The 25,087-nt window shown below is 49.5% G+C and overlaps 4 protein-coding genes across 4 annotated transcripts; all 4 read right to left on the reverse strand.

Annotated features, from left to right (window-relative positions):
- Positions 1-625: 625 nt before the first annotated feature.
- On the reverse strand, positions 626-2,770 carry CDV56_101800 (protein phosphatase regulator GAC1; the record flags this gene model as incomplete). Its single annotated transcript, XM_026755419.1, has 1 exon — positions 626-2,770. One exon carries the CDS (start codon positions 2,768-2,770, stop codon positions 626-628), a length of 2,145 nt encoding a protein of 714 aa, XP_026611246.1.
- Positions 2,771-12,114: 9,344 nt separating this feature from the next.
- CDV56_103273 (uncharacterized protein) lies at positions 12,115-16,587 on the reverse strand (the record flags this gene model as incomplete). The annotated part of the gene is made up of 1 exon (XM_026756892.1): positions 12,115-16,587. One exon carries the CDS (start codon positions 16,585-16,587, stop codon positions 12,115-12,117), a length of 4,473 nt encoding a protein of 1,490 aa, XP_026611247.1.
- A 3,297-nt stretch (positions 16,588-19,884) lies between these two features.
- CDV56_104075 (SAP domain-containing protein) lies at positions 19,885-20,790 on the reverse strand (the record flags this gene model as incomplete). Its single annotated transcript, XM_026757694.1, has 1 exon — positions 19,885-20,790. The coding sequence occupies one exon, from the start codon at positions 20,788-20,790 to the stop codon at positions 19,885-19,887; it is 906 nt and encodes a 301-aa protein (XP_026611248.1).
- Positions 20,791-22,595: 1,805 nt separating this feature from the next.
- CDV56_104344 (uncharacterized protein) lies at positions 22,596-25,051 on the reverse strand (the record flags this gene model as incomplete). The annotated part of the gene is made up of 2 exons (XM_026757963.1): positions 22,596-23,714; positions 24,404-25,051. 2 exons carry the CDS (start codon positions 25,049-25,051, stop codon positions 22,596-22,598), a joined length of 1,767 nt encoding a protein of 588 aa, XP_026611249.1.
- Positions 25,052-25,087: the final 36 nt, after the last annotated feature.

The following is a 25,087-nucleotide window of genomic DNA, read 5'->3' on the forward strand; positions in this document are numbered from 1 at the left end:
AACTCCATGCAGAAACTCAACTCAAGTTGAGCAAATGTTAAAGAACAACAGCGTAAACTGTGTGGAAACTTTTCCTGATTGCAAATGCTTCATCTCATAGAATGCTGTCAAGCAGACTACCAGACTACTATGCAGGAACAAACGCAGAGAAGAAAATTCGTATCATCGTACTCATGAAACAAATAAAGACTGATATCTGAAAACCACACTGAGCACAGTCATGCATGAACACAACTTGGTTTCCACCATAAATCATTGCTTCGTGGAAAAGGAAAATCAGCAAGTACAAGGCACCTCCCCGCGGTTTATGGTACATCGCAAAAGGGCATGCCTCGATACTTGAGATGAGCACCAGGGAAAAGGAGAAAAAAAGGGACATTAAAACCAGGTCAACAAGCCATGGCGGGAATACGCAATGACGACAATAGATCCCCTGCTAATTCAGCAAACGGCTGATTGGGTAGAATTATGATGGTTTGAGGGATGGTCGAGGAATACATCCCTCGAGTAAATCGACTCATGAATGGATAGTAGAGTACTGTGTGACCTTCAACTTTAGTGTGAGAGGTACACTGACGGTGAAGTTGGACCCAATTCCTTTATCGGTAGTCATGAAAGAGCAAACTCACCCTCTGATGACTGCCGGGGTCTGAGTCTCTTTCAAGAAGTCGCTCTGGATGTGAGGGTGATGAGCGTAGTCGAAACGGGTTGGCGATGACGAAGCTGCACGAGGGCTTGAGCCGACAGGGCTAGCAGACGACGAGCGGCTGTTCCCATAGTCGATGCCCAAGATCTCAGTCGCACGCGGTGAGAGGGGAGGTGACAATGATTGCGAGGGGGAGGTGCTGGATGCGCTGGATGTGCCCAAAGAATCGGGATGCGAACTCTCTTTAAGCGAGCTGCTAGTACCATTGGAGCCCTTCGAGGAGCCATAGAAGCAGAACTTGTCGACGAGTTCTTTGTATACGGATGAATCATGGTGGGGTTTGCTGGACAAGAGGGACGAGGGTTTGACGTGTTCCGAGTGTGCAACTTGCGGGCTGATCTCGCTAACTGGAGACGCCTTGTTGACGTGTAGACCTTCCGTCAGGACAGGGTCGCGGTTCACAGGGCCAGACTTGGTAGTGTCAGACTTTGCTCGAGCGGTCAGGGTCGTGCGATCATGGGTGGGCTTGGTCCGCATGACGGCGGACAAAGAGGCCCCAAAATCATAGCGATTGCCGAATGCTTGTCGTGCTTGCTTCTCGCGGGCAGCAGACATATTGTGAACCTCCTTCAGCAGATTCTCGGATGAAGATTCCTCTTTCAATGTCTTCTTGGGACGACCAAAGGACAAATAATCGTTTATATGATCATCAAAGTCATCGAGCGAGGAAGGCATCGGAGAAGGACGGCTGTTGACGCCGGCAAAGCTCTTGCTGCGAGGAAGGGCTGGGCGCGAGCTTGCGGTGGACGGGCCCCGCGGCTCTGCTCGTGGCCGGGGGATCCGAACGAAGTTGACTTGGTAATTCATGAAATTGTTATTGTCCCAGAATTCCTGCCCAGCCACACTATAGCGGATGCAGACAAACATGGTCTTTTGTTCCAAGTTTGCTTGGTCAGTGAGCTTGATGCTAAAGGTGAACCGGTCATAGCCGTCATGAGCTTGCTTCCGACGGACATCGTCATTGTATTCCGCAGTAACCTCAGAAACTGTCCTCCAGTAGTCGAAGGTGAAGCGAGCCGCAACGTGCTTGTGAAAAGCCAGATTGGCAGCTGCCACCACCCCAACCAATGTATTCTTGTCCGACGATAGAAATAGTCGTTCGAGTCGCACCCTTTGAAGAGCTCGGGAGGCGATATCCTTGGGAAAGTTTGAAAGTCGAATCTCCCACTCGAAGGAAGGCACCTCAAAGGGAAATTCACCTTCGTTGTTATAGTCCTCCACAGGAGACGTATTGGCACTGACTGCCTGTGGCTTGTCCAACTGCAAGAAGTGACGAATGTGTTCGAGCTGAGAGTCAAAATGCACCGCCTTGGCGTAGGTAGGGGTACCCGGCATGCTAGATGGCCGCCGCCGAGCCGACGGAGGGCGAAGAGCCGGTCTCACAAGTTCGCCAGACTTCTTTCGCACCATATGCTGCTTCCTATGGGGCTCATCATCCCTCTCACTCTCTTCCGGCGAGCTTGTCAAAGCTTCTTCGTTCTTCTGAGAGATAGAACTCTCGGTTACGGACCGAGAGTGCGAGATTTTGCGAGCCTCCTTGGTGAGTGGTGAACGAGAAGACTCCTCCACGTGAGCCGCTGGCGCCGTACTCGATGACGACTTCTCTGCTGGTGCTTCCCTCTCCGGAGAAGACGTCCGTCGCTGCTCAATGCATCTCACGGCCGCCTCGAGTTCCTCCAGCTTCAGTGCATCCCGGTGCTGATGCGTCGACTCTTCATCACTCGAGTTCGGAGCCGACTCCGGTGGAGATATCACCGCCCCTGGAGGGATCATGGCATCGCTTATCGGAGGCGGGGATTGCCGGACACTAGCCAGAGTGTCGACAACATGGTTAGTCTTAGGAGGACGATTGTCAGCAGCTGGGAAGACAAAGGCCTTGCTGCTCGACGGGCTCCTTCTGTGCCTGCGAACATAAGCGGTAGATGAGTAGGAACGTGGGAGGTGCGGACGCCCAGCTTTAGAAGCGACCGATGGTGGCGAGCTGGGACAAGAGTGAGAGATGGGTTGAGAGTGTTCGATGTGCTGCGCGGAAGGCGACGACTTCAACGGCGCAGTGTATGGCATCCGGCCGGACTTGTGTGGCTAGACACAAGATGCAGGCTGATGGTAGAAAGGTCTTAAGGGAACAAGCTGAAGATACAGCGGCAGGAGAGCAACCTTGATCCAAAGACGAAGAGATCAAAGAATGAGGCCCCTGTAAATACAATCTGACCAAGAGTTAGAGACTGTCCAACGGCAGGACAGTGGCAATGGCCTCTATCTGATGTGCAACCTCACACATGCGGGGAAGAACGGATGAGAGGCAAATGAAGGTGTCAAGCGGGTAGGTGGCTGACAAGATGAAATGATCTTGCTCAGTGAAGACAAGAGAGGAACCGGACAGAAAAGTGGGAGAGACGTTTGCAATATCAGTAGAAGGAGCGTTGGAGCACAGTCATGTCAGTGTCCAGGACCAGGGAGGCAACGAAGGTATCACGGCACAAATGCTCAGTAGCACAAAGAGGAATCAGGATAAAATAGGATTCGAGAAACGGGTCACCGCCATTTTAACGTTTCGGAAGATGGCGAAGAAAAAACCATTGGCAAAAAGTGTGTGTAGCATTGACATCGCGCGATCAGGTTGAGAGCTGCATGTACATACCTTGTGGACTCGACATCTAGCGGAGAGGCAAGAGTGGTGAACAAAGGTTCGGCCGGGGGTTGAAGGAAGGCAACTGGAGCGATGGGAGGAACACAGGAACTTTAAAGTTTTACAGGGCCAAGAAAAAGGAACGAGGCGCAAAACGATAACGAACACCACCAATGCTGTGAGAGAAAAGGGCGAGGACAAAAATTAAGGTAGAGAGAAGGGAAGGCGAAGATAGATAGCGTAACGGAGGGGGAGGGAAGTATATGAGAGGCGAAGAAAGAACGAGTGATTGAAGAAAAGAGGGAGCCACAGTAATAATAAAGGCCCTAGTGTAGGCGCAATAAACAGGAATGACAGCAATTGATAAGAGGAGCAGATCCTCAGTGTGCTATGGTAGGATGTGTACTACGGTCCAGAAGAAAAAAAGATCCAGGAAATCCGGTATCTAAAACATGAGCCTCTTGCGATCGAAAGAATCAATATGCTCTGAAAGGATGGAAAGTGGAGACAAAATTGATTAAGGGGAGGAGAAGTTCTAAGCGTTCAGACTTCAGTACGGAGTATCTAGTGGTATTGCATCTTTTAGTTTGCTTTCTGATCTGCTTTGACTTCTTTTTCTTTTTTTTTTATTCATGATGATTATTATTATTGTACGATAAGAAAGAGAGGGGGGGAAGAAAAAATTCTATCCGCTATGACCGTTGAATAAGAGGATAAGTCGGCCAAGCATGTATCTAGAAGGACTAAGTAGTTGCCGCAGCGCCCGGAAAAGGACGACAGATGAGGTGATGATGGGAAGATGGTGTATTATTGGTAAATACAGGCGAACTTTAAAGAACGATCGAACGGTCTGGGACAGTGGGACGATCCCCAGAAGGCCAGTCAATGCGTTCCGTTCAGATAGGTGGAGCCCTATCTATCCGCCTGGGAGCCTGGGACTCCGGGTCGTCCAGACGGTTGTATCGTTGTATGACTGTATGACTTTGACTTTACCTGAGGTATCCCGGTCGCTCTGACATCCAGTGGTTTGACTGTCATACCAAAACCATGGACATTAAAGAAAAATGTTGATAAGAGAATTGCTTGATCATTTTTGAATGAGCTAATCAATAGTCAAGCAGTGCTGTTTGTTAAGGAAAGATTCTCTATGCATAATTACATAGGTAATATTGTTACTTCGAATGTACGGAGTATGTAAGTAGGTATATACATGTGGCTTGGTGGAGGACAGGCGATCGTCAAGGCTGCATGTTCGGAGTATTGTGGTCCACTTTGTAGATATACATGCTACTGCATACATACGTAGGTATCGATGTATGTCTACACTACTGGAATGCCAGAAATCAAGGAACGAGCTTCGTCCTTCTGCGACTGACTGAATTGACTATCCATCACCGCACCTGAATCTCAAGAATCTCGATCTAAAGTCAATTTGCTACTCTAGAGTCTTTTGTCTTCTCTTCTTATGATTCCTGACAGAAGAGGGGTTGATAAGAGAAGTACTCAACCAGACAAAACGTCGATTTTTGGGACTCCACGTTCAGGAGTCGCCAGTCCCAGATGTCTCAAATAGGCGATACCTCCTTTGGAATATGTACTTGGAAGAAATACTCCGGAGTACCCTAGAAAAGGATGAGATGATATAAAGTACCCTGCTGTCGAGTAGTATCCTATCTAGTACGGCGTATCTAGTAGCTGTCACCCCACGCGCGAAATGTGGAAGAGACCAAGAAGTAGCCCCGAATTAGCGCCAGCCTCCCCGTTGCCACCACCAACCAGAGGCACCAGAAGCTCCTTCTTCCAGTGGTCTCGCCAGGTCTAGATACTCTGCATAAAAAATGTTGGGAGGAAGAAGTGCCGTGTCTTTGAATCAAGTTGAGGTCTACCATATGGAGTAGATTTCGATCATATCAACTGCAAAGTAGATGCGAAGTACAGTATTTATTTATGCTTTTGGCCCCTGGAGTGGCTTTTCTAGCGGAGTGCATGTTCAACTTCGATTATCATGACATGTCTCTGTATCACCAACGGCCAGAATCAAAAAATATGGAGTACCACTGCCTTGACAAACAGGAAATATTTTCCCATCCCACTTCAGCTTCAGTTCCACCTGGGACACAATTCAATTGTTGGAGACTTGTCCATTTGCTAGATCGAGAATTTTGATGGGGATTCTGATAGCCCGACGATCTTGAAACAAAACCCTGTTTTTGGTTTTCTGTTCGATGAATAATACGAAACTGCATCATATCTCTTCCGAAGTGCCCGGACTGTGGGGGTTTGCTTTATCTACGGGATGGATATCAGGATGGTAACGAGCACACTTCTTTGCGTAACATTCAGCTTACGATGAAGACTTGCTGTTGTACTCCGTAAGATGGCAAAAACCTGACGAAAAGAGTGCTAATTTCAAAATCGCAATGACAACAATATTAATGACGAAAATATATAATGACCCGAAATTAATGATGACTACCTAGAAATATAGTCAACTTAAGAGGCGTCTAGATAAGTATCAGAGTACACTACTCGACTAGCGTTGAGAGGGGGAAAATGCCAACCAGATTTTCCTTGGAAATTGACTTCGTGTGACGTCAGGATGCTGTTCCAACTTCCAAGGCTTCCCCGTTCCAACCACTGATTGACAGGAGGCTTTTTAGAAAAGTCAGACCATGGCAGTTTGACTTTTCAAGCTAGGCGTGGTATGCTGAATCATTGGACGTTTCCTGTGCATGTATACCAGCCTGCACAGACATTGTGGCTGCAGCTCTTCCTTGGCTATTGGGCCAGGCCATTGACAGGGTTCTGGTTGTCTCGCTTGCGAAGCTTGGAAATATCATCACCTCATTCATTGATTTGATGTTCCGGCTTTTACCTCGTTGGGAGGTCTATCTGAGTACAAAATGTACAGCATAAATAATAATACCACAGGAAATGTGTTGATCTATCTTCCTGTCTGCCAAGTGTCATGAGTAAGTGCTAGTTGATAGTAGAATATTAAGTACAAGAAGTATTTGGGGCCAGTCAGAGGTATATTCGATCGGCCATCTGTAACCGCTTTGTAGTGCTCAGCTCATGATGCGATATCACCGCCGACTGTCGGAATGAACAACCATCTTCTGTTGCTATGGCGTGGCCTATGAGCTTTGAGTTCACTACTCTAGAAGTGAGTATAGTACCTGTACTTACTTCGAAAATCCTTCATAGTTCATACATGTCTCCTTGGACGCCTCTGGTGATCATGGCGATATTAATTTAATATCCTGTATCTATATTTAATAATGCTTCGTGTTGGGAGATCAGCAGAACCAATGTACTGCTTGTTGGCGCTTGTCTCACCTGCAATCTCAACTCTTCCTCTTCGTCTTATCAGCAAGGTAGTATATACAGGCCTCGCTTGCATGCTTAGCGCAGCAGAGTTTTATTCGCCACAGTGGCACTCTTTCCCGACAACTTCGCCAATCACTTCAAGCCCAATGCGAAGGTGCTACTAATCCCATATATCAAACAGCAAAGCTTTAGTCAAAACTTTTGATACTACTTAATATCAATCGGAGGAGCTTACCTTTGCAGCTTGAAAAAGAACTCACTATGTTGAGCTGCGGTGATCTTGGCTGATCCCGCGATCGGCCCTCTCCGCAAGGACCTCTTCCCTACTGCTGCTCTACTGCAGGCAAAATTCTTGCCCTCCCTCGCATCATTGAACTTTGCGAGATTGAGTTACTGATATTCTGATAGGTCTTTGTGCTATCAATCAGACCCATGGTTCCCACAGTACAACTCAAAATGTTCAGAATTATCTACACTCCCCCCCCCCAGTACGCTCCTGCTGATGGTGCAAGGAGAAAATTCGGAGCCCGCATTGAACTGCACGTTCTCACTCCTCAATCACACAATGATCAACCCCAAAAATCCAGACTCCAAAACTCCAGACTCCAGCTCCAGACATGGTGGATACCTGTCACCGTGCGGATAGGCTAGGAGTCTAGATGCTGGGAGTACGGTGTTTGGCCCCTCCCAAGGAGACCACGGACACTGGTTGTATGAGACCCCTGTCAGACCATGGGAGGTACCTCTGATCGTGGAAACTTTCGGCTCAGCCATGTTGAAGCATTGATTGGTTTCCTGCACATTCAAGTCGCATTATCTACATTCGGATTCACTATTTAGTTACACCTACCTACCTTTAAGTTTTGATACTGAGGTGGCCCGTTGTCGGACGCCCGAGCGGGTACTCGGCGTGACGCCGTCCGATGGTTGAGTTGGACCCTTTGTGCTCCACTCCACCTCTTTCTTCAGAGGACCTCCTTCCAGGTCGCCAGGTAGACTACACTGATACCCTCTTGACACTACCCCTACGTTCGGGCCACCAGTGCTTCTCCTCGGATTCCCCTCTTGATCCTAACTAGCAATCAATTGACATCCCATCGTAAGCTTTGGATCTGTCTTCCGAGCTCTGATACTTTTGCTTCGCACAGCACGGACACCACGCAAAACTCGTGTCTCCAGATTTCTCTTTGACTTTGCACCATGCCAAGGAAGAACGCTTCGGTGGAGGCGGTATGCTTTTGCTCTACAATCTGCATCTCTGGGTCGGTTTGAAGGCAGTGCAACGCATGCTCTCTCCTCTATCCCTCTATGGGTTGTCCGTATGCGGCGTGCAAGGGCACAGATCTGCAACCGGTCAGAATTTTGTCTTTGGACCTTGTCTGAGTCTCTCACTAGTCACTCCCCTCTCGGTGCACTGAAGTGGATGTGCTTACCGCCAAACTCACCTTCTCCAGAAGCTCAAACTCAATGACTGCGGTGCCGGTGCGTTGCTAACTTACTCTCGCTCGACGGAGAACTACCCCGATGTTGTCCCCGGTCAGCACTTTGTGGAGCCTGGAGGAAAAGATATCGATAGCTTGATGCGAACTTTCCGAAATCCGTGGATTCTGTGCTGCTCTGTCATAGGCCTAGAAGGCAGGGAGCTCCACCGGTATGCACTGATAACCGCAAAGGAGGGGCTCTATCATAGCCAGTCCCGCTCAACTGTCTTCGGAGAAACTACGAGGCTATGAGCGAGTCAGCAACTACTGGAGCCTGATGCGCGTGTTCTCCAGGCATCAATAGTGTGTCCCCGTGGGGAAAAATTCTGTTTTGGGGGATTGACCACTCGCATACGACTTCACAATGATAAGACAATTTTTAATGCGCTGTAGGAAACTTGTGGTTCTTATCAACATGCCAGCAGTATTCAAAGTCAAGTGAATATGTTGCAAAACACGGGTACGCAGTGTATCCCGAGGAGTTTTTGGTCAAATCAGTTTGATCTCAGAGCTTTGACGTTTCCTAAACAGCAACGCTCGGTTTCAGTATGCTCCAATCGTTGTCTCTTCTGACAGCCAAGCTTGCGCCTTCCCCTCGTCTACCTAATTCGCGCAATGCTCGAGCATGACAGCTGAGCTTCGTGATGTTGAAGAAGAGCTAGCGACATGGGGGAATGTATGCATAGATCTACATCAGCGGGAACGAATTGATATTGCTTCCCACCACCTGACATTGATGACGACCAGGGGCTGACATGAGGGGAGGAGAAGTTGTATACAGACCTGTACTACAGCACGGATGCTGTACCTGGAGAGGAGCCACAAGCCTCCACCGCTCCAAGGGATATACATAGAAACCCTTAGCTACAAACCTTTCCTCCTACCACCAGAAGTCTGCGCAATCAGAGGATAATTTTTATCAGCTACCAGCGACGCCCCACTTGCAGCAGAATCGATGGACGGCCAGAACAGACCGTGCTGCGGGTGAGGCAGTAGTGGGGAGAGTCTAAGTAGCTTACGTGCTGCTCTAGTGTGCAGCAGCGGTTGCAGTAGACTGAGGCCAAAGCACACTCGAGCTTAGTCGATGCTCATTTTAGAGCACTCTGATACTGACAGGAATAGTCTTCACATTATAGGCAGGTGAGTCGAAACCTTGTCCGAAATAATTTAATTTCAAATGCAGTTTGAAACTGACTAACTGTTTAGATATCCTCTTTCATTAACCAGGTCTGTTTCAATTCTGCATACAACAAATAAGATCACAGCGACAATGCACAGACATCTGTTTTGGCGGCTGGATTCCTTACTAATATTAAGACAGCCATCCAGCTATCTTCTGATATCCATGCGACCTACTCTAGGATGTGCTACGGATCAATTGGATCACCATACATACATTGCATGGATTAGAATTGCGTCCGACCAGTGACACCGCCTCTTTGTATCATATCATCGTGGTATCGTCCATTGCAATGGCTGTGACACCAATGACTCGTTCCTATCCATGCAGCATGAAAGATAGCTGTACAGGACACATGACCCCTGACAAACATCAGACATGCGTCCATGATCCGCGTCTCCCTATGGCTTCTGCATCGTCTCCTCATCCTCTTCGTTTCACTCAACCCCGCGACGCCTCCACCTTGCCCTTCCACAACGCCATCAACCTCCTATTAGTCCGGATCCCCAACGCTCCGATATGACAGCCCTGGCTGTCTGTTCAACTGGACCGGGCGCGTCTAGTACAAAGCATATCTCTGAGTCCACGATCTTTACGAGATGTCAATATACAATCAAGGGGGCCATCGTTGCCTTGCAAAGATCCGAGCGCGCATTAACCTCGGGAGGGGCTTGCCCTTCCCCTCTCTCTGCTCTGCCAGCGACGCCAGCTACGCCAGCTTAGGCTCCCGATGACCATCTCCAGCTTGCTCTGGGCGCCAATAGACGGCAGCTCGGAGAACCCACGGACGAGAAGGTCTAGATCTGGTGCATCTCCTACCCGTCAACAATCCAGATAGACATTCGCGGATGGGTTTGTATCACTCTCTTCAGGTCGGCAGGTACATACACCAGTCCTTTATACTTATACCTCTGAACAGATACGACTGCTGCGATATTGTCCCTATAACATCAACAGCATGTCGATGGCACAATGATATGCATAGAAAGTATGCAAGGAAGCCGAGTCTGCAATATCCAGCCACGATAACCATGCCAGCAGCAATGACTGAGTGCGGGGTGCAGCAGTGCAGAACTTCCCTGTCCTCTGCCAACTCAGCGTCGCCATGGTCACGGTGACGGTCACGGCCATGGCAGTCCTCAAACGCAAGCGCACGGCCCTTTCATATGTCGAGATAGGCACCAGCTCGATTCTCAAACACTGACTCTTCACCTCCATACTATCTACCCCGTAAACAAATATCAAAGGCATCCTCAACCCCGCATGTGATGGCTGATTCTACAAACATCAGGTATGCCTCGGATTCGCTCAGCCGATACTGAGCATACTCTGTACACAGTCACAGTCCAGAGTTATCTCCGTACTCCGACAGACACTCTACAGAGTACTCGGTACAAGATACAGGCGACTACATGGTAGACAATAGCCACTAAAAAGCACGATCTACACCGCCATCTCAACGTTCCCCGGTGGCTGATATCCGCGTCGTCCATTGGCCACCGGACCTCACAGACGATATCCCTTTCCAACCTCAATCGTAACCACCCAGAATGGTCAGACGGAAGTACCCTCGCCATCGCGGTCGCCGCCGCCCTTGCATCAAAGCTCGCGTTGAACATGCCTCCCCAGGAATCTACAAGACACGTAGATGCACGATGAAAGACGTAGATGTACGTGTACATGTATATCTCGCCATCGACGTAAGTATTATCGGACTCGCCACAGACACAAAACACACGGTGGTGGCAAAAGCAATCGCAGTCGCAACGGCGACAGCGACAGCGATGGCAAAGCAGGACAACATTGTCCTCAGTTGCGCTCGGACAACAGAAACAGAAACAGAGGCAGAGGCAGAGGCAAGAGGTCCAGCTCCATCCACACTGTGCAACCCTGCCAACATCACCATCGATGTAGTATTCTATGAAGACCGTACAGCACTGCCACTCTCGCGCATGCTCATGAACATCGCTAGGAACTTCCCTCAGAGGAGAGAATGATCTGTACCTACCTGTGCGCGGACTCGGATGTCCGTTCCCGGTAATACCTGCTCATATACCGACGCGGTTCTTTGTTTGAAGACTTAAACGGAAGAGGCATTCGCTGAACGAAGGGGCAACTGCGGCTTTCAGTTCGCAATTTCGTCCAAGTCTCTTTCCACAGGAGAATGACTCGTCTCAGGTGCTTTCAGCGACGACGCAGAAGAGCGGGTCGTGTATCCAAGGGCAGTCGGATTCAATATGGGCCTGAGAGTTGGCATGTCGGACATTGTCCTCTGGTCATTGGAGGGGTGGGTTTGATCCTCACTACTACGTGAAGGTTTAGCTAAGCATTGCTAGCAAGGTGTCAGGTCGATAGGGAAAGTATAACATCAAGACCAAATTAGATCCTTCATTAGATATATCTCGTGCCTAACCATATGTACTACCAAACAAAGAACCTCCGGGGAATAGTAGTAGAGGAGGAATAGAAGAAAGAAACAAAATCCATCCATCCAAAGACCGGCTTCAGGATGATAGACAAGAAGGTAACCAAAAGCAGAGGAACAGCAAAGGTTCATACAGCCGCCAACATATGCGATGCAAATGCAAGGAATAGGTCGCCCTATATCAAGTGTAACAAGACAGTCTGTTTTTGTCTTTCCGCATATCTGTCACCAATGAATCATGACTGAATATTAAATAGATATTGTCGCACGGAACACGCAGATCATATCAAAAGTCAGGTCGTTCATCACGATTGTGTTCGTAAGTCATCATCAGCGTCGTTATCATCGGCTCGTAAGGATAAATCAAACACTCGCAGTCCGCCGTTTCACCTCACTGGGTTTTTGTGCGTATACAATCAACAGCCGGAATCCTGTGCATCGTTTCTGACACTCGCGGAGAACACGCTTATCGGCCCAGATACTGGACGCGGCATCCCCGTTCGGCAGAACTGGGATCTCATAACATCTCGTGTACCACCAGCGCCCAACTTTAGCGACAATCTTCCGTATCGACTCATCGTTAGAGGGAGAGGGAGAGGGATCTGAGAGTAGGTCTCCAAGAGACAAGTCGGTGTCGTTGGATGGCGATTTGCCATGTACTTTCGGTTGTTGCGTGCTCGTCGAGGAACTTGTCAGAGCTGAAAATGCAGTAGATGGCGTACCGGTGGGAGCAGATGTGGAGGGATTGGAAGATGAAGTGGAGGAAGATGAGGCGGAAGATCTGACAATCACCCCCGTCACCGGAATCCGCACCATGCAGCGCCGCAAACCATCGAACCCTTGTAGTCCCAACAGCTTCTGTAGGCTGTCACTCGCAGGCTTCAGACTGATATAGGCGTCAGACAGGTATGTCTTCTCCTTGAGCATCCTCACGGCTTTGCGGGTCCGAATCCCCATGTTCACCATGTCTAGGTCGAGCACACTCATCTCCATATAACCCCCAGGTCGAAGCACGCGCTTGCATTCCGACACAATGTTGTTCTGGACACTTTCGGAACATGCAGATGGAAATCGCAAGACAGTGACCGTGAAAAAGCTCTTTGCAAAAGGGAAGGGTTGCTCCAAGCTGGCCTGGTGAACCGTATGATGGTTCGCTGGCGGTTGCCAAGCAGCTGGATGCTTTGATGTGGTCTTTGCGGGACCATCGGTCAGGCAGTAGATGTCGGCATTTGGATAGGTGAGGGCGCAATAAAATGACCAGTCGTCGTTTCCCAGGCCATCGATGATGAGAATTCGCTCTTGCTCCCCGCTTTTGACATGATTATGCGCAGGACTAAAGAGTACCCTTCCAAACGACAGCCAACGGCTTGTCATGAGAGATCCTGAGCGTATGTTTGTCTGTACTGTTGGTCCCTCTCTGTCGCGCTCGGCAATGTCAAACAGAACGGTATTTCGTTGCCGGCAAGTCTCGAACGTCTCAGATAGGTCCAGGGAAGACGAGCTGAGGAAGGCTGCTTGTTGCTCAACAGGTGCAAGTGAGGTTGACTTGTCATCTACCTTCTCATTGCTTGCTTGCTTTTCATCTTGATCATAACAGTAGCTACCGATGATGTCACTGAAAGAAGGTTGGGAAGAAGGGGCAATGGAAGAGTGGAGGGCCGACACGATTGCGGAACGCCGCAAACGAAACGAGCTATCACTTGGTTGAGGTGATGAAGGAGTCAGAGCCACGATGGCATTGTCGACGAGAACAACTGGCGAGTGTCTATTGGCATTCGCGTTGATCTCGGCTTGAAGCGCCTTGCTGGCCATGGTGGCCATTCCCAACTTTTCATCCTCGGTGGACTCCCCAGGCAAAGCACATTCTGGAATCTCCGGTGAAAGAACGTGGTCAATGAGATCGTCATACTCGGCCCAGACCTCGTCCTCCGTGGGGTCTGAACCCGGCGTCGGAATCACAGCAGTGACAGCAGCCAAAGCTTCAGAACCGCTTGACGTCGAAAAACCCGAATCTTTCCTCGGCGAGAACGTTAAGAATTCGTCTTTGGAGTAAGGACCCGCGATAAGATTAAGAGCACTCGCTAACTCAGGATCGCCAAAGGGACGAGTGAGGTCGAATCCTAGACCCAACGGACGACGAGGGACCTCAATGGATTGAGCTGTGACCGTGGACTGACTTGGAGTTTGCAAGTCGAATAGATTCTCCGTCGCCGGAGCAGCTATGGACGGAGAATCTGCCATGCTAAAGGGCCTCGAGAACGATCGAAGTGCTGGTTTGTGTTGCCGATCACGCCTCGAAATCACTTCAGGGATACGGCCGACCGATGCCAACCGTCGTGGGCGTCCATTAGATGTGCTTGTCTTAGAGTTAGGAAGTAAAGGATCCTTGTTAAAATAGACTTTTGGTGAAGCCGGGCGATCTCGACAGAACTCGCCTTGAAGCTTCGGAGGCGAAGGAAGCAGGATAGATTGGCTTGGCTTCCTGATATTCAAGGCCACCGGAATTTCCACTCGTGAGTCCAAATCCTCAATTTCCGTCGGAGGCGATTCCTCAACATGGCTGATGATGTCTTCCAGAGGGTCGGAGTCGGTATCCACCAAGGCATAGTGTGCGACAGGCCGGGACACTAAGATTGGGGAAACCGCAGCATGGAGCTGAGGGGCGTGGGAAGATTCAAGCGTCCCACGAATTGGTTTCTTCTCCTTTTGCACGTTTCCATGTCTCTGGAAGAAACTCCACTTAAGTCCTTTGGTCTTTTTCTGCGGTGTTTTAGGCTGCTCAATTGCAGTCCCACTTTCGCGTGACCCTCCGCTGCTCAATGAAAGCGAAGTCCCATCAGGATTGTTCGAGGGCCGACGCAACGGCTGTCTAGATCCAACATTGTTCGTCTCAGCATGGTCTAGTTTGCTGGAGCTTGCAACAGCTTGATTAGGCACCTGCAATGTAGCACGAGTTGAATTGCTCAGATAGGGATTGCGTTGTTCGTTCTCGGCTGCCGAAGCGGGCAACGACTCCGATGAGTAACCAGCCGAGCTCGAACCTGAATACTTGACTAGATCTTGAGCAGATTCGATGCTGAGACCGCTCGTACTCTTCCCACTCTGTGTATTAGTCAAAGAGGCACCGTCCATGCCTCCACCAGTAATGATGACAGGCTCCAAGCGATCCAGCAGGAAATCATCAAGATCCAGATCCGGTCGACCTCTGATGCTTGTCTTGCTGCTCGAAACCGATCTCGGTGCGCTGCGGTTGGTGCTCGTTGACCTTGCTCTCGTATCACTGTTGCTGCTGACAGTTGCCTTTCGACCACGCTGTGCATACCTTCCATAACCCTCATGGCCTGTCCCAGCTGCTGGACCCTTGCGAGTGTGTCGATCCTCGAGTTTCTGTACATCCATTTCAGATTTTGACTTCTTTGAAAAGAGACCATACCGCCGCGATTTTGCGGGGCTCGTCGCATCCTGCTTCGTTTTCGGCTCTTTTATCAGAGTTCGCGGCGATTTCCGCATTGACTCTAGTGAGCTAGGTATGAGTGAGGGTCGCCGGGAAGAAGTCCTTGACTGCAACGAGTCAACTGAGGTGGTTGCAGAGGGGTTTGAGACCAAATGACTCCTTCCCAACGTGATGGAGCTGGCCCCGGATCCACGTCGCCTATGACTCGCCACAGCGCCCGGAAGGAGGTTACTACGGATCACAGGTGACGGCTCAAGCTCTAACCGGTGAGTACCCTCTCTACTGGGTCTTGAAGGTACATGCCCTGAACCACTGACCTCGCCTTTCGACGCCGATGCTTTGAGATTCCCGTGATCCGGAGCGGCACAACTTCTTTGCTCGTCGAATGTCTCCGAATATTCCGCAACATTCGCTTTGGTCATTCTCGGAAGGCTGGATTTTGTCGATTTTTTGAGCGGCAGTTGATTGCCAGTCGGCGTAGCTGGTTTTGCAGAACCATTCTTTTTCAGAGGGTTGTCGTAATGATTCTTCGTTGACAATGCGCTTAGCCCTGCTCCAGCGGCCATGCCTGGAAACCCGTCGCCAGCTGAACTCAATGGATCATCCTGTGAGTCGGACTTCTGCATTGTAGGTGAGAAGACGGGGAGTCTAGACTCAGAAGGGCTCGGGTGCCTGAAGCGAGGACCGACCTTCGCGGAATGAATAATCCCAGGGGAATATGAGGACAGTGAGGTGGGAGTAGAAGTCCTACTCCATATCCCGGGAGAACCAGAGTATCTTGTCGAGGGGCTGCTAGCCGATGCAAAGATCGGGGTTGGAGGAGGTAGATTTTGGGTGTTGACTGTAGTTCGTAGACTAGCGAATTCACTGGGCCCTTGTTCCACCGGTTGCGCCCTTGCTTTTCTTGCAGTCTTTGAGTGCGAGGAACTCGGCGACGGCTTGTGTCTCGCTGGTATCGCTTGGTCCGATGACGACTGGGAAGCAGGATGCGCAACATGATCGGGGGGAGCACTGCTTGGAATGATTACACTCAGCTTCTCTGGTTTCGCGGATGTTGCCTTGAACCCCTGGATCTCGTTCTGCCGACCAATTGTCGGTGCTCTGCGACGCAGAACGTTGCGTGGTCTTTCGCTAGTGGATTCTGAGCCTTGGGTTCCCGCCGGAGGACTGGCCGGACGTGGCCCAGGTTGAGCTTGAGGTGCTTGGATGGAAGGAGGTAGTGTTGTTGACGGTGATGGATGAGTGTTCGCTCGGGGAAGTAACGACATACGGACACCGTTAGCGATTGAAGTCCGCGAAGCAGCTAAAGACGCTTGCACTGCGTGAGATCCTTCTGCATCTGAAAAGGAGGATGATCTGCTATTTCTTGCTGTCGGGGCCATCGAATTCGAAATTTGAATCCTCGAGGGTAGCGCAGAAGGACCATAGGTTCTAGAAGATGAGTTCACCGCCAGAAATGCCCCGTTTCGACGCTGAGAGGTAGGATCTTTCAGCCTGGGTATACGACCTCCCTCGGATCTGTACGACGACATGGTGCAACCCGCCTTTGATATCCGGTTCCAGTCCGAAGACCAATGTTTCAGAATCGAAAGGAAGGGGAGATAGGTATGGAATCATTCCGCCTAGAACTTGTTCTTCCCAGTTGTATATAAAGCTGCAAAATCGAGCTTCCTGTAAGCACTGGTCAAAAATCGATTACAGTACCCATACTTACTGCTCCTATTGCATCATGTTTGACCTCGAAAACAAAAGTGATGTGGCAATATTCGGTCAATAGATCGAAGAATGCAAACAAACCGTGAAAGCAGGGGTATCTATTGCTGGTACGGAGTACGGAGTAGGGAAACGACAATATCAAACGCTCAAGCGAAAAGATGCAATATGTCGTGCTGATCGTGATGCTTGCAGTGCAACAAAAAATCGTGATTCAATGTGGTAATAATATGTAAAGCGACATGAAGGTCATATGAAGGTATAAAATATAGAATGATAAAAAAATTCGTAGATTAGAAGGTGAACTGTCAAACTATAGTTGAGCCGATCAGGACATTGCAGCTGCTTCGCCACAATACCGAGTCACTCGTGGCTCAACTGTCAAACCTGTCGAGCTGGAGCTGCACGAACACGTCAGAGAAGGCAAGAAAGATACGAGAAGTGATAAAAAAAAAAAAAAAAAAACTTATGCAAAAGAGACCAGCTGCGTAGGACGAGAATAAGAAAGGAAAAGGAAGAGAACAGACTGACAGTCAGGCAAGAGATGAGGGGGGAAAGGATATTTGACTCAGGAACAGTGTTCCTCAAGAATTACTGCAAATCTGCACTTTTCAAGGGTTTGACCCCGAGAAAGGAGATTTTACAGGCCAATCAGAATTTCTTTGTAATTGCACGAAATAAGTGGGGGACGAGGAATTTCAATGTCATGTCGATAGGCAGTCCATATGGACAGGCTAGAACGGGTAAATGTGATGCGAATTGTGCGATCGACGTTGGCGTCTATCTTCGAGATCTGATGTGACCAGCACACTCATTGGCAAATGACTTGCAAAATCTTCGCTTGCGAGAAAGCTAAAGCCTCGCATATCCTTAGCCTGTCGAGGAGCATTGTTTTTAGTAGAGCAAATGGAAATTAGTGCAGAGCACTGTATAGCGGTTGGGGACAGGATCGTGCACAGTATCAGGCATTTGGATGGGAGTATCGAAAAGGCCCACTTTTAGATCCAGTTCGTTTGCCTTGAGAATTTGCGACATTAACGGGGAGCGCAGTGAGTGGGATGACTTGACAGGTTGAGATGGAGTTGAGTGGCGTGAGATAGCGGAATGTCCTTCGTGTGCACAGTCATCCTGATCCGTAAAGGCATCAGGTAAGTCGTTGGATCAATTCTGTTGGTACGGAGTAGCAGCAGAGCATAACATAGCTGGCTGATCAAATCATAAAAGCCTTGATAATTCTTGCTTGGCCCTGACCGCCGTACATCTGGATGTTGGACGTTGATTGATGAACTTCATCAGACTAGTATCGGACAATTTGGGGGATTTTCTTTTCTTAGCCATGGGTGGATATTAGTGTGCAAGTCATGTGGTGGTCACTGACCAGTCTGCGTCTCTGCCACTGTTGGTCTGCCTAGCAGTATCTACTACGGTAGGAACTAAGAAGATTAGTTGTGCCTCAAGCCTTGCCCGGCGAGGCCGATACGGCGATACCAAGTCTCGTCGATCATTGGCAAGCTCAAAGGCATGCTCTCGACATGGACGCACATGGCTCTGCAGAGTAACACAATTCGGTATCTTCACTACTGTTCCTACTCCTGGTAACTCCTGCATATCGTAGGAGATCTGCCAAGGAACGGGAATGAGGATGAGGATGATGATTATGATGATGGATTTCAGTTGAGACCCTCCCCTATGTGATATTATCCTGCCGATTCTGATGTTCTGTGCGGCCTCAACTGCAAGGTTCGCCCCGACCCTTTACACAACCATGGATAAGAGAGCAAAGGACGAGAAACCGAGAACCCACCACTTAAGAACATGGTCCACAATTGTTACGGACAATGTCAGAGCATTCGGTTGGACAGTCTTCAAGCCAGCCAGTGACTGTGTATAAACGCCATGCGACGAAAGCTGAGGCTTGAAGCCAAATTGGCAACCCTGCGGATATGGACCCTGATTGGACTGGAACCATCTATGGTTTGGAATTTTGCACCCGAAAATTGTGGAGTCGCTGAGCCGGTGGGTTTCTCTGATCCGCCGCTAAACGGCAAGGAAACAATTTTTGTACTTTTGTGAAGACTGTGATTGAACGGGATACTTAATGGACGAACGAGACGCGGGCAATATTGGTTTCATCCACCCGGATTGAGCACGATGGCGAAGACAGGTGAATTTCCAACAACCGTATTCGTCAGAGGGAAAAAGCAATGACCCTTTGTGACTTCGGGATTCCAGTGGAGACGGCGGCAATTCAAGGGTGCTCACAGGAGTCGCCTTGAGGTCGAGAAGAAGCCTATCGAGATATACCGATCACGGGGTAGAGTGTACAATCTTGCAGTCGTTGGTTAGGCTCGAATAACTCGCTTCAAGTGGAAACGAGAAAGATAAGAGACGGAGCTCGCGAGATTCTCAAGGTGTTCAATGATATGATGATTGCGATGATGGCTTGAAGCCTCGTGCTCTAGGAAGCTGCAAGAGCAGAGAGGCTGCCGATCAGCGAGATCATTCGAGATCAGCCGCGTAATTTGAGTATCGAAGACGCTGGTTTGCTGCAGGAACCACTCACACTGGCGGACTAGAAATGGGCCTAATGCACTTTTCAGCTGACTCGGTCGGCGCAGCATCTCAAGTCTTCAATTGTCAAGTGGAGCCTGTCTACGACTGTCCTTTTACGGTCATTAATCGTGAACGCTGATGGAGAGCATCTGGGACGATTAACATCTTCTTTGGTGCTATTTTCTGATTACTATACACCTTAATGAATCCATGGTACCAATAATCTGATCCAGTAATCGAGATAATTACTTGGCTCTCTACTATCACTAGAATACCTCAACTTCATCATGAATGAAATAAGATTCCACTTGTAGATATTCCCGTAACGCCAGCAAATTGAAACTAAAGAAACCAAAGAAGGGAGGTCAAGGAAGAAACGAAGTACACTTGAGAAAATATCAGCATACCCGACACTATGCCGCAGTCGCAAATCGCTTCTTTCTGGCTTCCATGGCCAAACGATCTTTCTCACTCCAGTTACCCTGCTCGCTAGTTTTGCCAGCGTTTCCTTCATTCCGTTGATTCTGGTTTCGGTTTCCACGGCTCTTTCCTCGGAATCTGCCTCTGCCGCCAACATCACGTCGCTTGCCTCCCCGGGATGCTTGCTCATTATCACCACGACCTCTCTTGCGAGTCTTTTCGGTCGGGAGAGCTTCATCCAGACCTTTGACACCGCCAGCAGAAGTGGGTTGAACCGCCGTTCCGAACCGCTTCGCCCTCTCGAGTTGCCTCTCCGCCTCCACAATAGCAGCCTTGGACTCCTCGGTGATGCCAAATTTCTCCGCGCGAGCCTTGCGTTTCTTCAACTCCTCTTCCATCTCAGTGATGGGAAGCCCCATAGAATAGTCCGGTGCCGGTTTTTCTTCGGCCGGAGCAGCAGGGGCTGGTTCAGCCGATGTGCCTTCCGTGCCCTCGTGCCCTTGCGCTCCACTCTCAGCCGATGGTGCTGCACCTTTCGATTCGACTTTCAAATCGTCCGTAGTAGCGGGGTTGGTATCGAGTATCTGGTTTGGAACAGCTACCGGATTAGCGACCGCACCCTTGCCGCCAGCAGCAATGGCAGCGGCGCCAGCTTCAGTAGAAGGTTTCACCGCGGTAGTATCAGCAGCGGGAACATCATCATCTTCCCAGTCGATGACATCGTCCGCGGTGTCAGTCTTTGCAGCAGGGGCAGGGGCCGATGCGGCCTTGGCTTTGTTTCCGTCGTCTTCCTGGAGGCGAGCGACCATTTCTGCCTTCTTGCCTGTGTGAGGGAGCGAGCGAGATTTGAGGATCTCCACTAGCTCCGCGTTCGTCTTCTTGCTGTAATCGGTGGTCATTTTGATGGGTGTTGAGCGGTGACGGCAGGTGTTGTTGGGCTCGGACGTCAACAGTCGAGGACAAAGGGAACCGAGATCTTGCGCTTCGTGGCTGATAAGTGTAATTGTTTCAATTTAAGCAATTGGCATACTGCGCTTAGCAGAGTAGGAATGAGTCAAATGAGTTGATGAAGAAATGAGCAAAAAAAAAATCCGGACAGTGAGCTGTCACGGGCAGGTGAAGACGCGCTGAAGTTCGCGCAGTATTGTTAAGCTGTGGCTTTTTTCCCGAATGGGAATAGGTCATGTGACTATGACATATGTGTGCTGTGGCCTTGGCATCTCTATTATGGAGTATTGCTCTGATATCCACAATGATAATATCTGTTGTCACGGCAGGAGATCACTTATGGTACTTCTCATCTCACACCTAGCTGCAGTATGATGCGCAATGCTATACTGTCCCACTGTTATGCATTTCCTGCTCTGAAATTAGGATTGTGTGCTTCCACAGGAGTTGCCATAGTCTACGAGCTTAATCAGAACATCCGAAAAGTCAGCAGCTGAAAGCTAGGTAAGAGCTTAGATCCTGAAGGCTTGGGGCTTCTGACATGGCACCACAAAAGTGGTTGTGGCAATTTGTTAGTATCTGAAGGGTAGTGATACAGCTACACCCCCTGGGGATACAGCTACACCGTGGATACAGCTACACCCCCCTTACCCGATTTGGTAAGATTTGGTCATGTGATCACTGTGAATCTACGGTTGCACTCAGCAGAGGATGAAAACAATTCGATTTGCCATATAAATTTGATGATAGGACTTGCAGGTTTAATTCATTCTAATTACACATTCTAAGTATACATTATATTAGCTAATCAGAACCCTCTATTTAAAATTGGATAATGCTTGTCATGCCCTCTGGGATGCCATTGTAGTGAACCCCCCCCCTGCCTGCCTGCCTTGCCCACATCCACACCCTCTGTGACCTCTCCCTCCGCGACCTTGCTGGTGTGTATCTTGAGGCTGTTCACTAGCTTCTTGTGTGTTTGATTGCTGACTATTTGCTTGACTGGTAGAAAGCTGACTGCCTCTACGCCCGCGCCCACGCCCGCGCCCTTGCCCTCTCCCTTGCCCTCTCCCTTGCCCTCTCCCTTGCCCTCTCCCTCTTCCCCGCGCGGTTCTACCTTCCTGCGCCAATATGTATTTGAATACTGACGGATCTTGCTGGGTGGATGTATCTTGCTGTGTAGAGGCTTGCGTAGTAGCTGGCGTAGCAGCTGGCGTAGTAGTTGGGTGATTGGTAGACCCTGCAGGCCTCCCTCTTGTACAAATAACATGAGGCTCAAGCACTACTACTAAGCCCTCACCCTGAGCCCTGGCACTAAGCCTAAAATATAAATCACATGCGCGGTAAAATCCACTTTCCAGAGAGTCACATGACCAAATCTTACCTGATTAGGTAAGGGGGGTGTAGCTGTATCACTACCCTATCTGAATCTTGCATGTACTGCGCCACACTTTGAGAATCATGTGATCATCTGGCATAACAACTCAACAATTCAACTTTAATTATACATGGATTTAGGCCATTAATACCTTATTATTGACATGGTGAAATTGATTTGGCTCCAATATGATCACTTATAGTTTCAATGAGTCTGAGATTCAGCTCCGACTGAACTACGCTGCATTTGTTAGACTGTTAAGCTTATATATCGCCGTGCCTAACGTACTTGGGATGACATTTAAAGCGCTTTCATCAAAAAGATATTAAGTACATCCCTTTCTATAAGATAAGTATAAGAAGCTTTGTAGTTGCGAAATCATTTCAGATCAAGAACAATCTCTTTTGCACCAACTCTCTCTGCCTCCCTGTTCAGTGCATCGATTTCTGCTTGAACATACGGAATACCCGTCTTCAATCTCTCCTCGTGCGTGATCTGTTCAATCTCCCCAGGGAAGTAGATGCGATCTACTCCAGCCATTTTCTCGGAGCCCACCACCCTCTGATAAAGATAATCCATGCGCTCCTTGAAATCCTCCAAGCCCATGAAGAGATCCGGCTTGATAGCGACGAGAAAATGCCCTACATCAGCCGGTTTTGAAGGATCATAAGGATTAGTGACATGTCCCGCAAATGCAGAACCGGACAGCACCCCAGAGAACACATCCATCATAACTGCGAGCGCCGACCCCTTCGGGCCCCCCATAGGCAACATCACACCTTCAAGCGCCTTGTTCGGGTCATCCGTAGGCCGTCCCTCGCCATCCAGAGCCCAATCGCCGGGTATCTTCTCGCCCCGCCTCGCCGCCTTGTAGATCTTGCCTCGTGCCGCAATGGAAGGCGCCATATCCAGGATAAACGGCTTCGTCTTGCCCGCCGGCGCACCGCAGGCCAACGGAGACACCCCCATCAACTTCTCCCTCCCACCCCAAACAGGCAATGCGGGCGACGAGTTCGTGAAAACCAGACTCATCATTCCCGCGTCGAGCGCCTGCTGCACCACCCACGCGGACATCCCGAAATGGTTCGAATGCTTGACAGAGACAAACCCGATCCCGAACTCGCGCGCCATCTCAATCGCCCGCTTCATGCCGAGATGCGCGGCGACGAACCCGAACCCGTTCTGTCCGTCGACCTGGGCCACGACGGGCGTGATTTGATTCAGCACGGGGTTGGCTTTGGCGTCTAGCACGCCTTGGCGGATGCGTTCCATGTAGGATGGGATGCGGTTGATGCCGTGGGTGTCCACCCCGCGTAGGTCGGCCCGGACCAGGCAGTCGGCGATGATGGTGGCATTTTCAGGGGAGACGCCGTTGCCTGTTAATACGGAGTGGACGAATGTCCTGGCGTTGTCTGCTGAGACGTAGTGTTTTTCTTTTGCTGGGTCCATTTGTAGTGGTTCTTGCTTGTGAGCGGAGGCGCAAAGTGGAGGAGATTGCTGTCGATTATCACAGACGTTTCGGGTTCACTCTTAAAGCTCCGTACGGTGACTCAGTTTTGGGGGGGCGGTTTTGGCTTCTCAATTATTTGAAAGTGTTGATCCCATCAAGCTCAATGTCCCCGCCAGATCGGGCAATTGTCCGCATCTCCACCCCAACCTCGGACGATCCCCGCATTCTATATAGTATACAACTGCTGAAGTAAATGACTCATTTTGAACAAGAGCGGTTTCGGACATTTCGTCTTGTTATTCTCTGTTTACGTTGATTTAATACCAGGCAACAGATAATTCATTGCTGCGCGGTTTAGGAAATAGATTGCGCAAACTTCAGAAAAATAACACTCTGCCCCAACAGTTCAGCAGGATCGGATATAAGAATCAAACAAAGGATAGATTTGAAGGCGCAAAAAAAAAAAAAAAAAAAAAAAAAAGATGCGAATGGAGCATGAAACCTCGATTCTGATAAGGTTTGCCGCAAGCTAAGCATCTTCCAAGAAGAAGAGATGCGAAAATGAACGTATCACGTCAACCATAGAACCAGTATTCTGCCGCATACTCTATCTCAAAGCTGTCTTTCTGGCCCTTACAGGAAGTTGGCGGTTGTCCACCGGACGTGTGTATCCGATATACTTCCTGATACGCCTGTCAGCCTAATGAAGTGTCGCTAACCATACTTAACTACTTACCCGGATACCCAAACCATCAGCGAAGCCAAGCTGCAACCACGGAACATTTTGGTCTCCGTCCTTCGAGTGGCTCGATGACTGAGAGGGCGCTGGTACGCTTGAACCCTCCTTAGCCCGAATCCAGTCCTTGTGACCTCCAATACGTAGGTCGAACATAGGCGCTCCTGTGCCCGTAAAGTAATGTTCTCCAAGGATCAACCCACTACTTGTCCGTGAAGTCATTTGACCGAGGAGCATGGCAAAAAGCCCCAGTGCATCAGTTGATACCTTGCTCATTGCAGATGGTAGCTCATGGAGTATTGTGGGACTATGTGAGACAAGGCAGGATGCGTCGAACAGTGTCGCAACAGCGCCAACTGCAACTGGAGAAGCAGATTCATCAGATGACGAACAGGTGTAGTTCTGAGTACCCCGACCAAGCGCCACAAGTTTCAGCTTCAATCCGTGAGACGGCGCAGGCAAAGCTGGATTCATATCACACAGTGGTAGCGTGGGGTTGGCGTCAACGCAGTTTCCAACTTGTATCCCATCGAGTGCTTTGGTGATCTTCACAAAAACTTCAGTTAGGACTCGATTGCCGTGGACAAGAGGAGATGCTTCCGCCACGATTATTGCAAGGAATATGGAGATGGACGTCAAGAAATACATGGTGAAATAGAACAGCAGTTTGAGTTGAGCAGATAA

The sequence above is a fragment of the Aspergillus thermomutatus genome, assembly GCF_002237265.1.
Source record: "Aspergillus thermomutatus strain HMR AF 39 chromosome Unknown NODE_240, whole genome shotgun sequence".
NCBI classification, from domain to species: Eukaryota; Fungi; Ascomycota; class Eurotiomycetes; order Eurotiales; family Aspergillaceae; genus Aspergillus; species Aspergillus thermomutatus.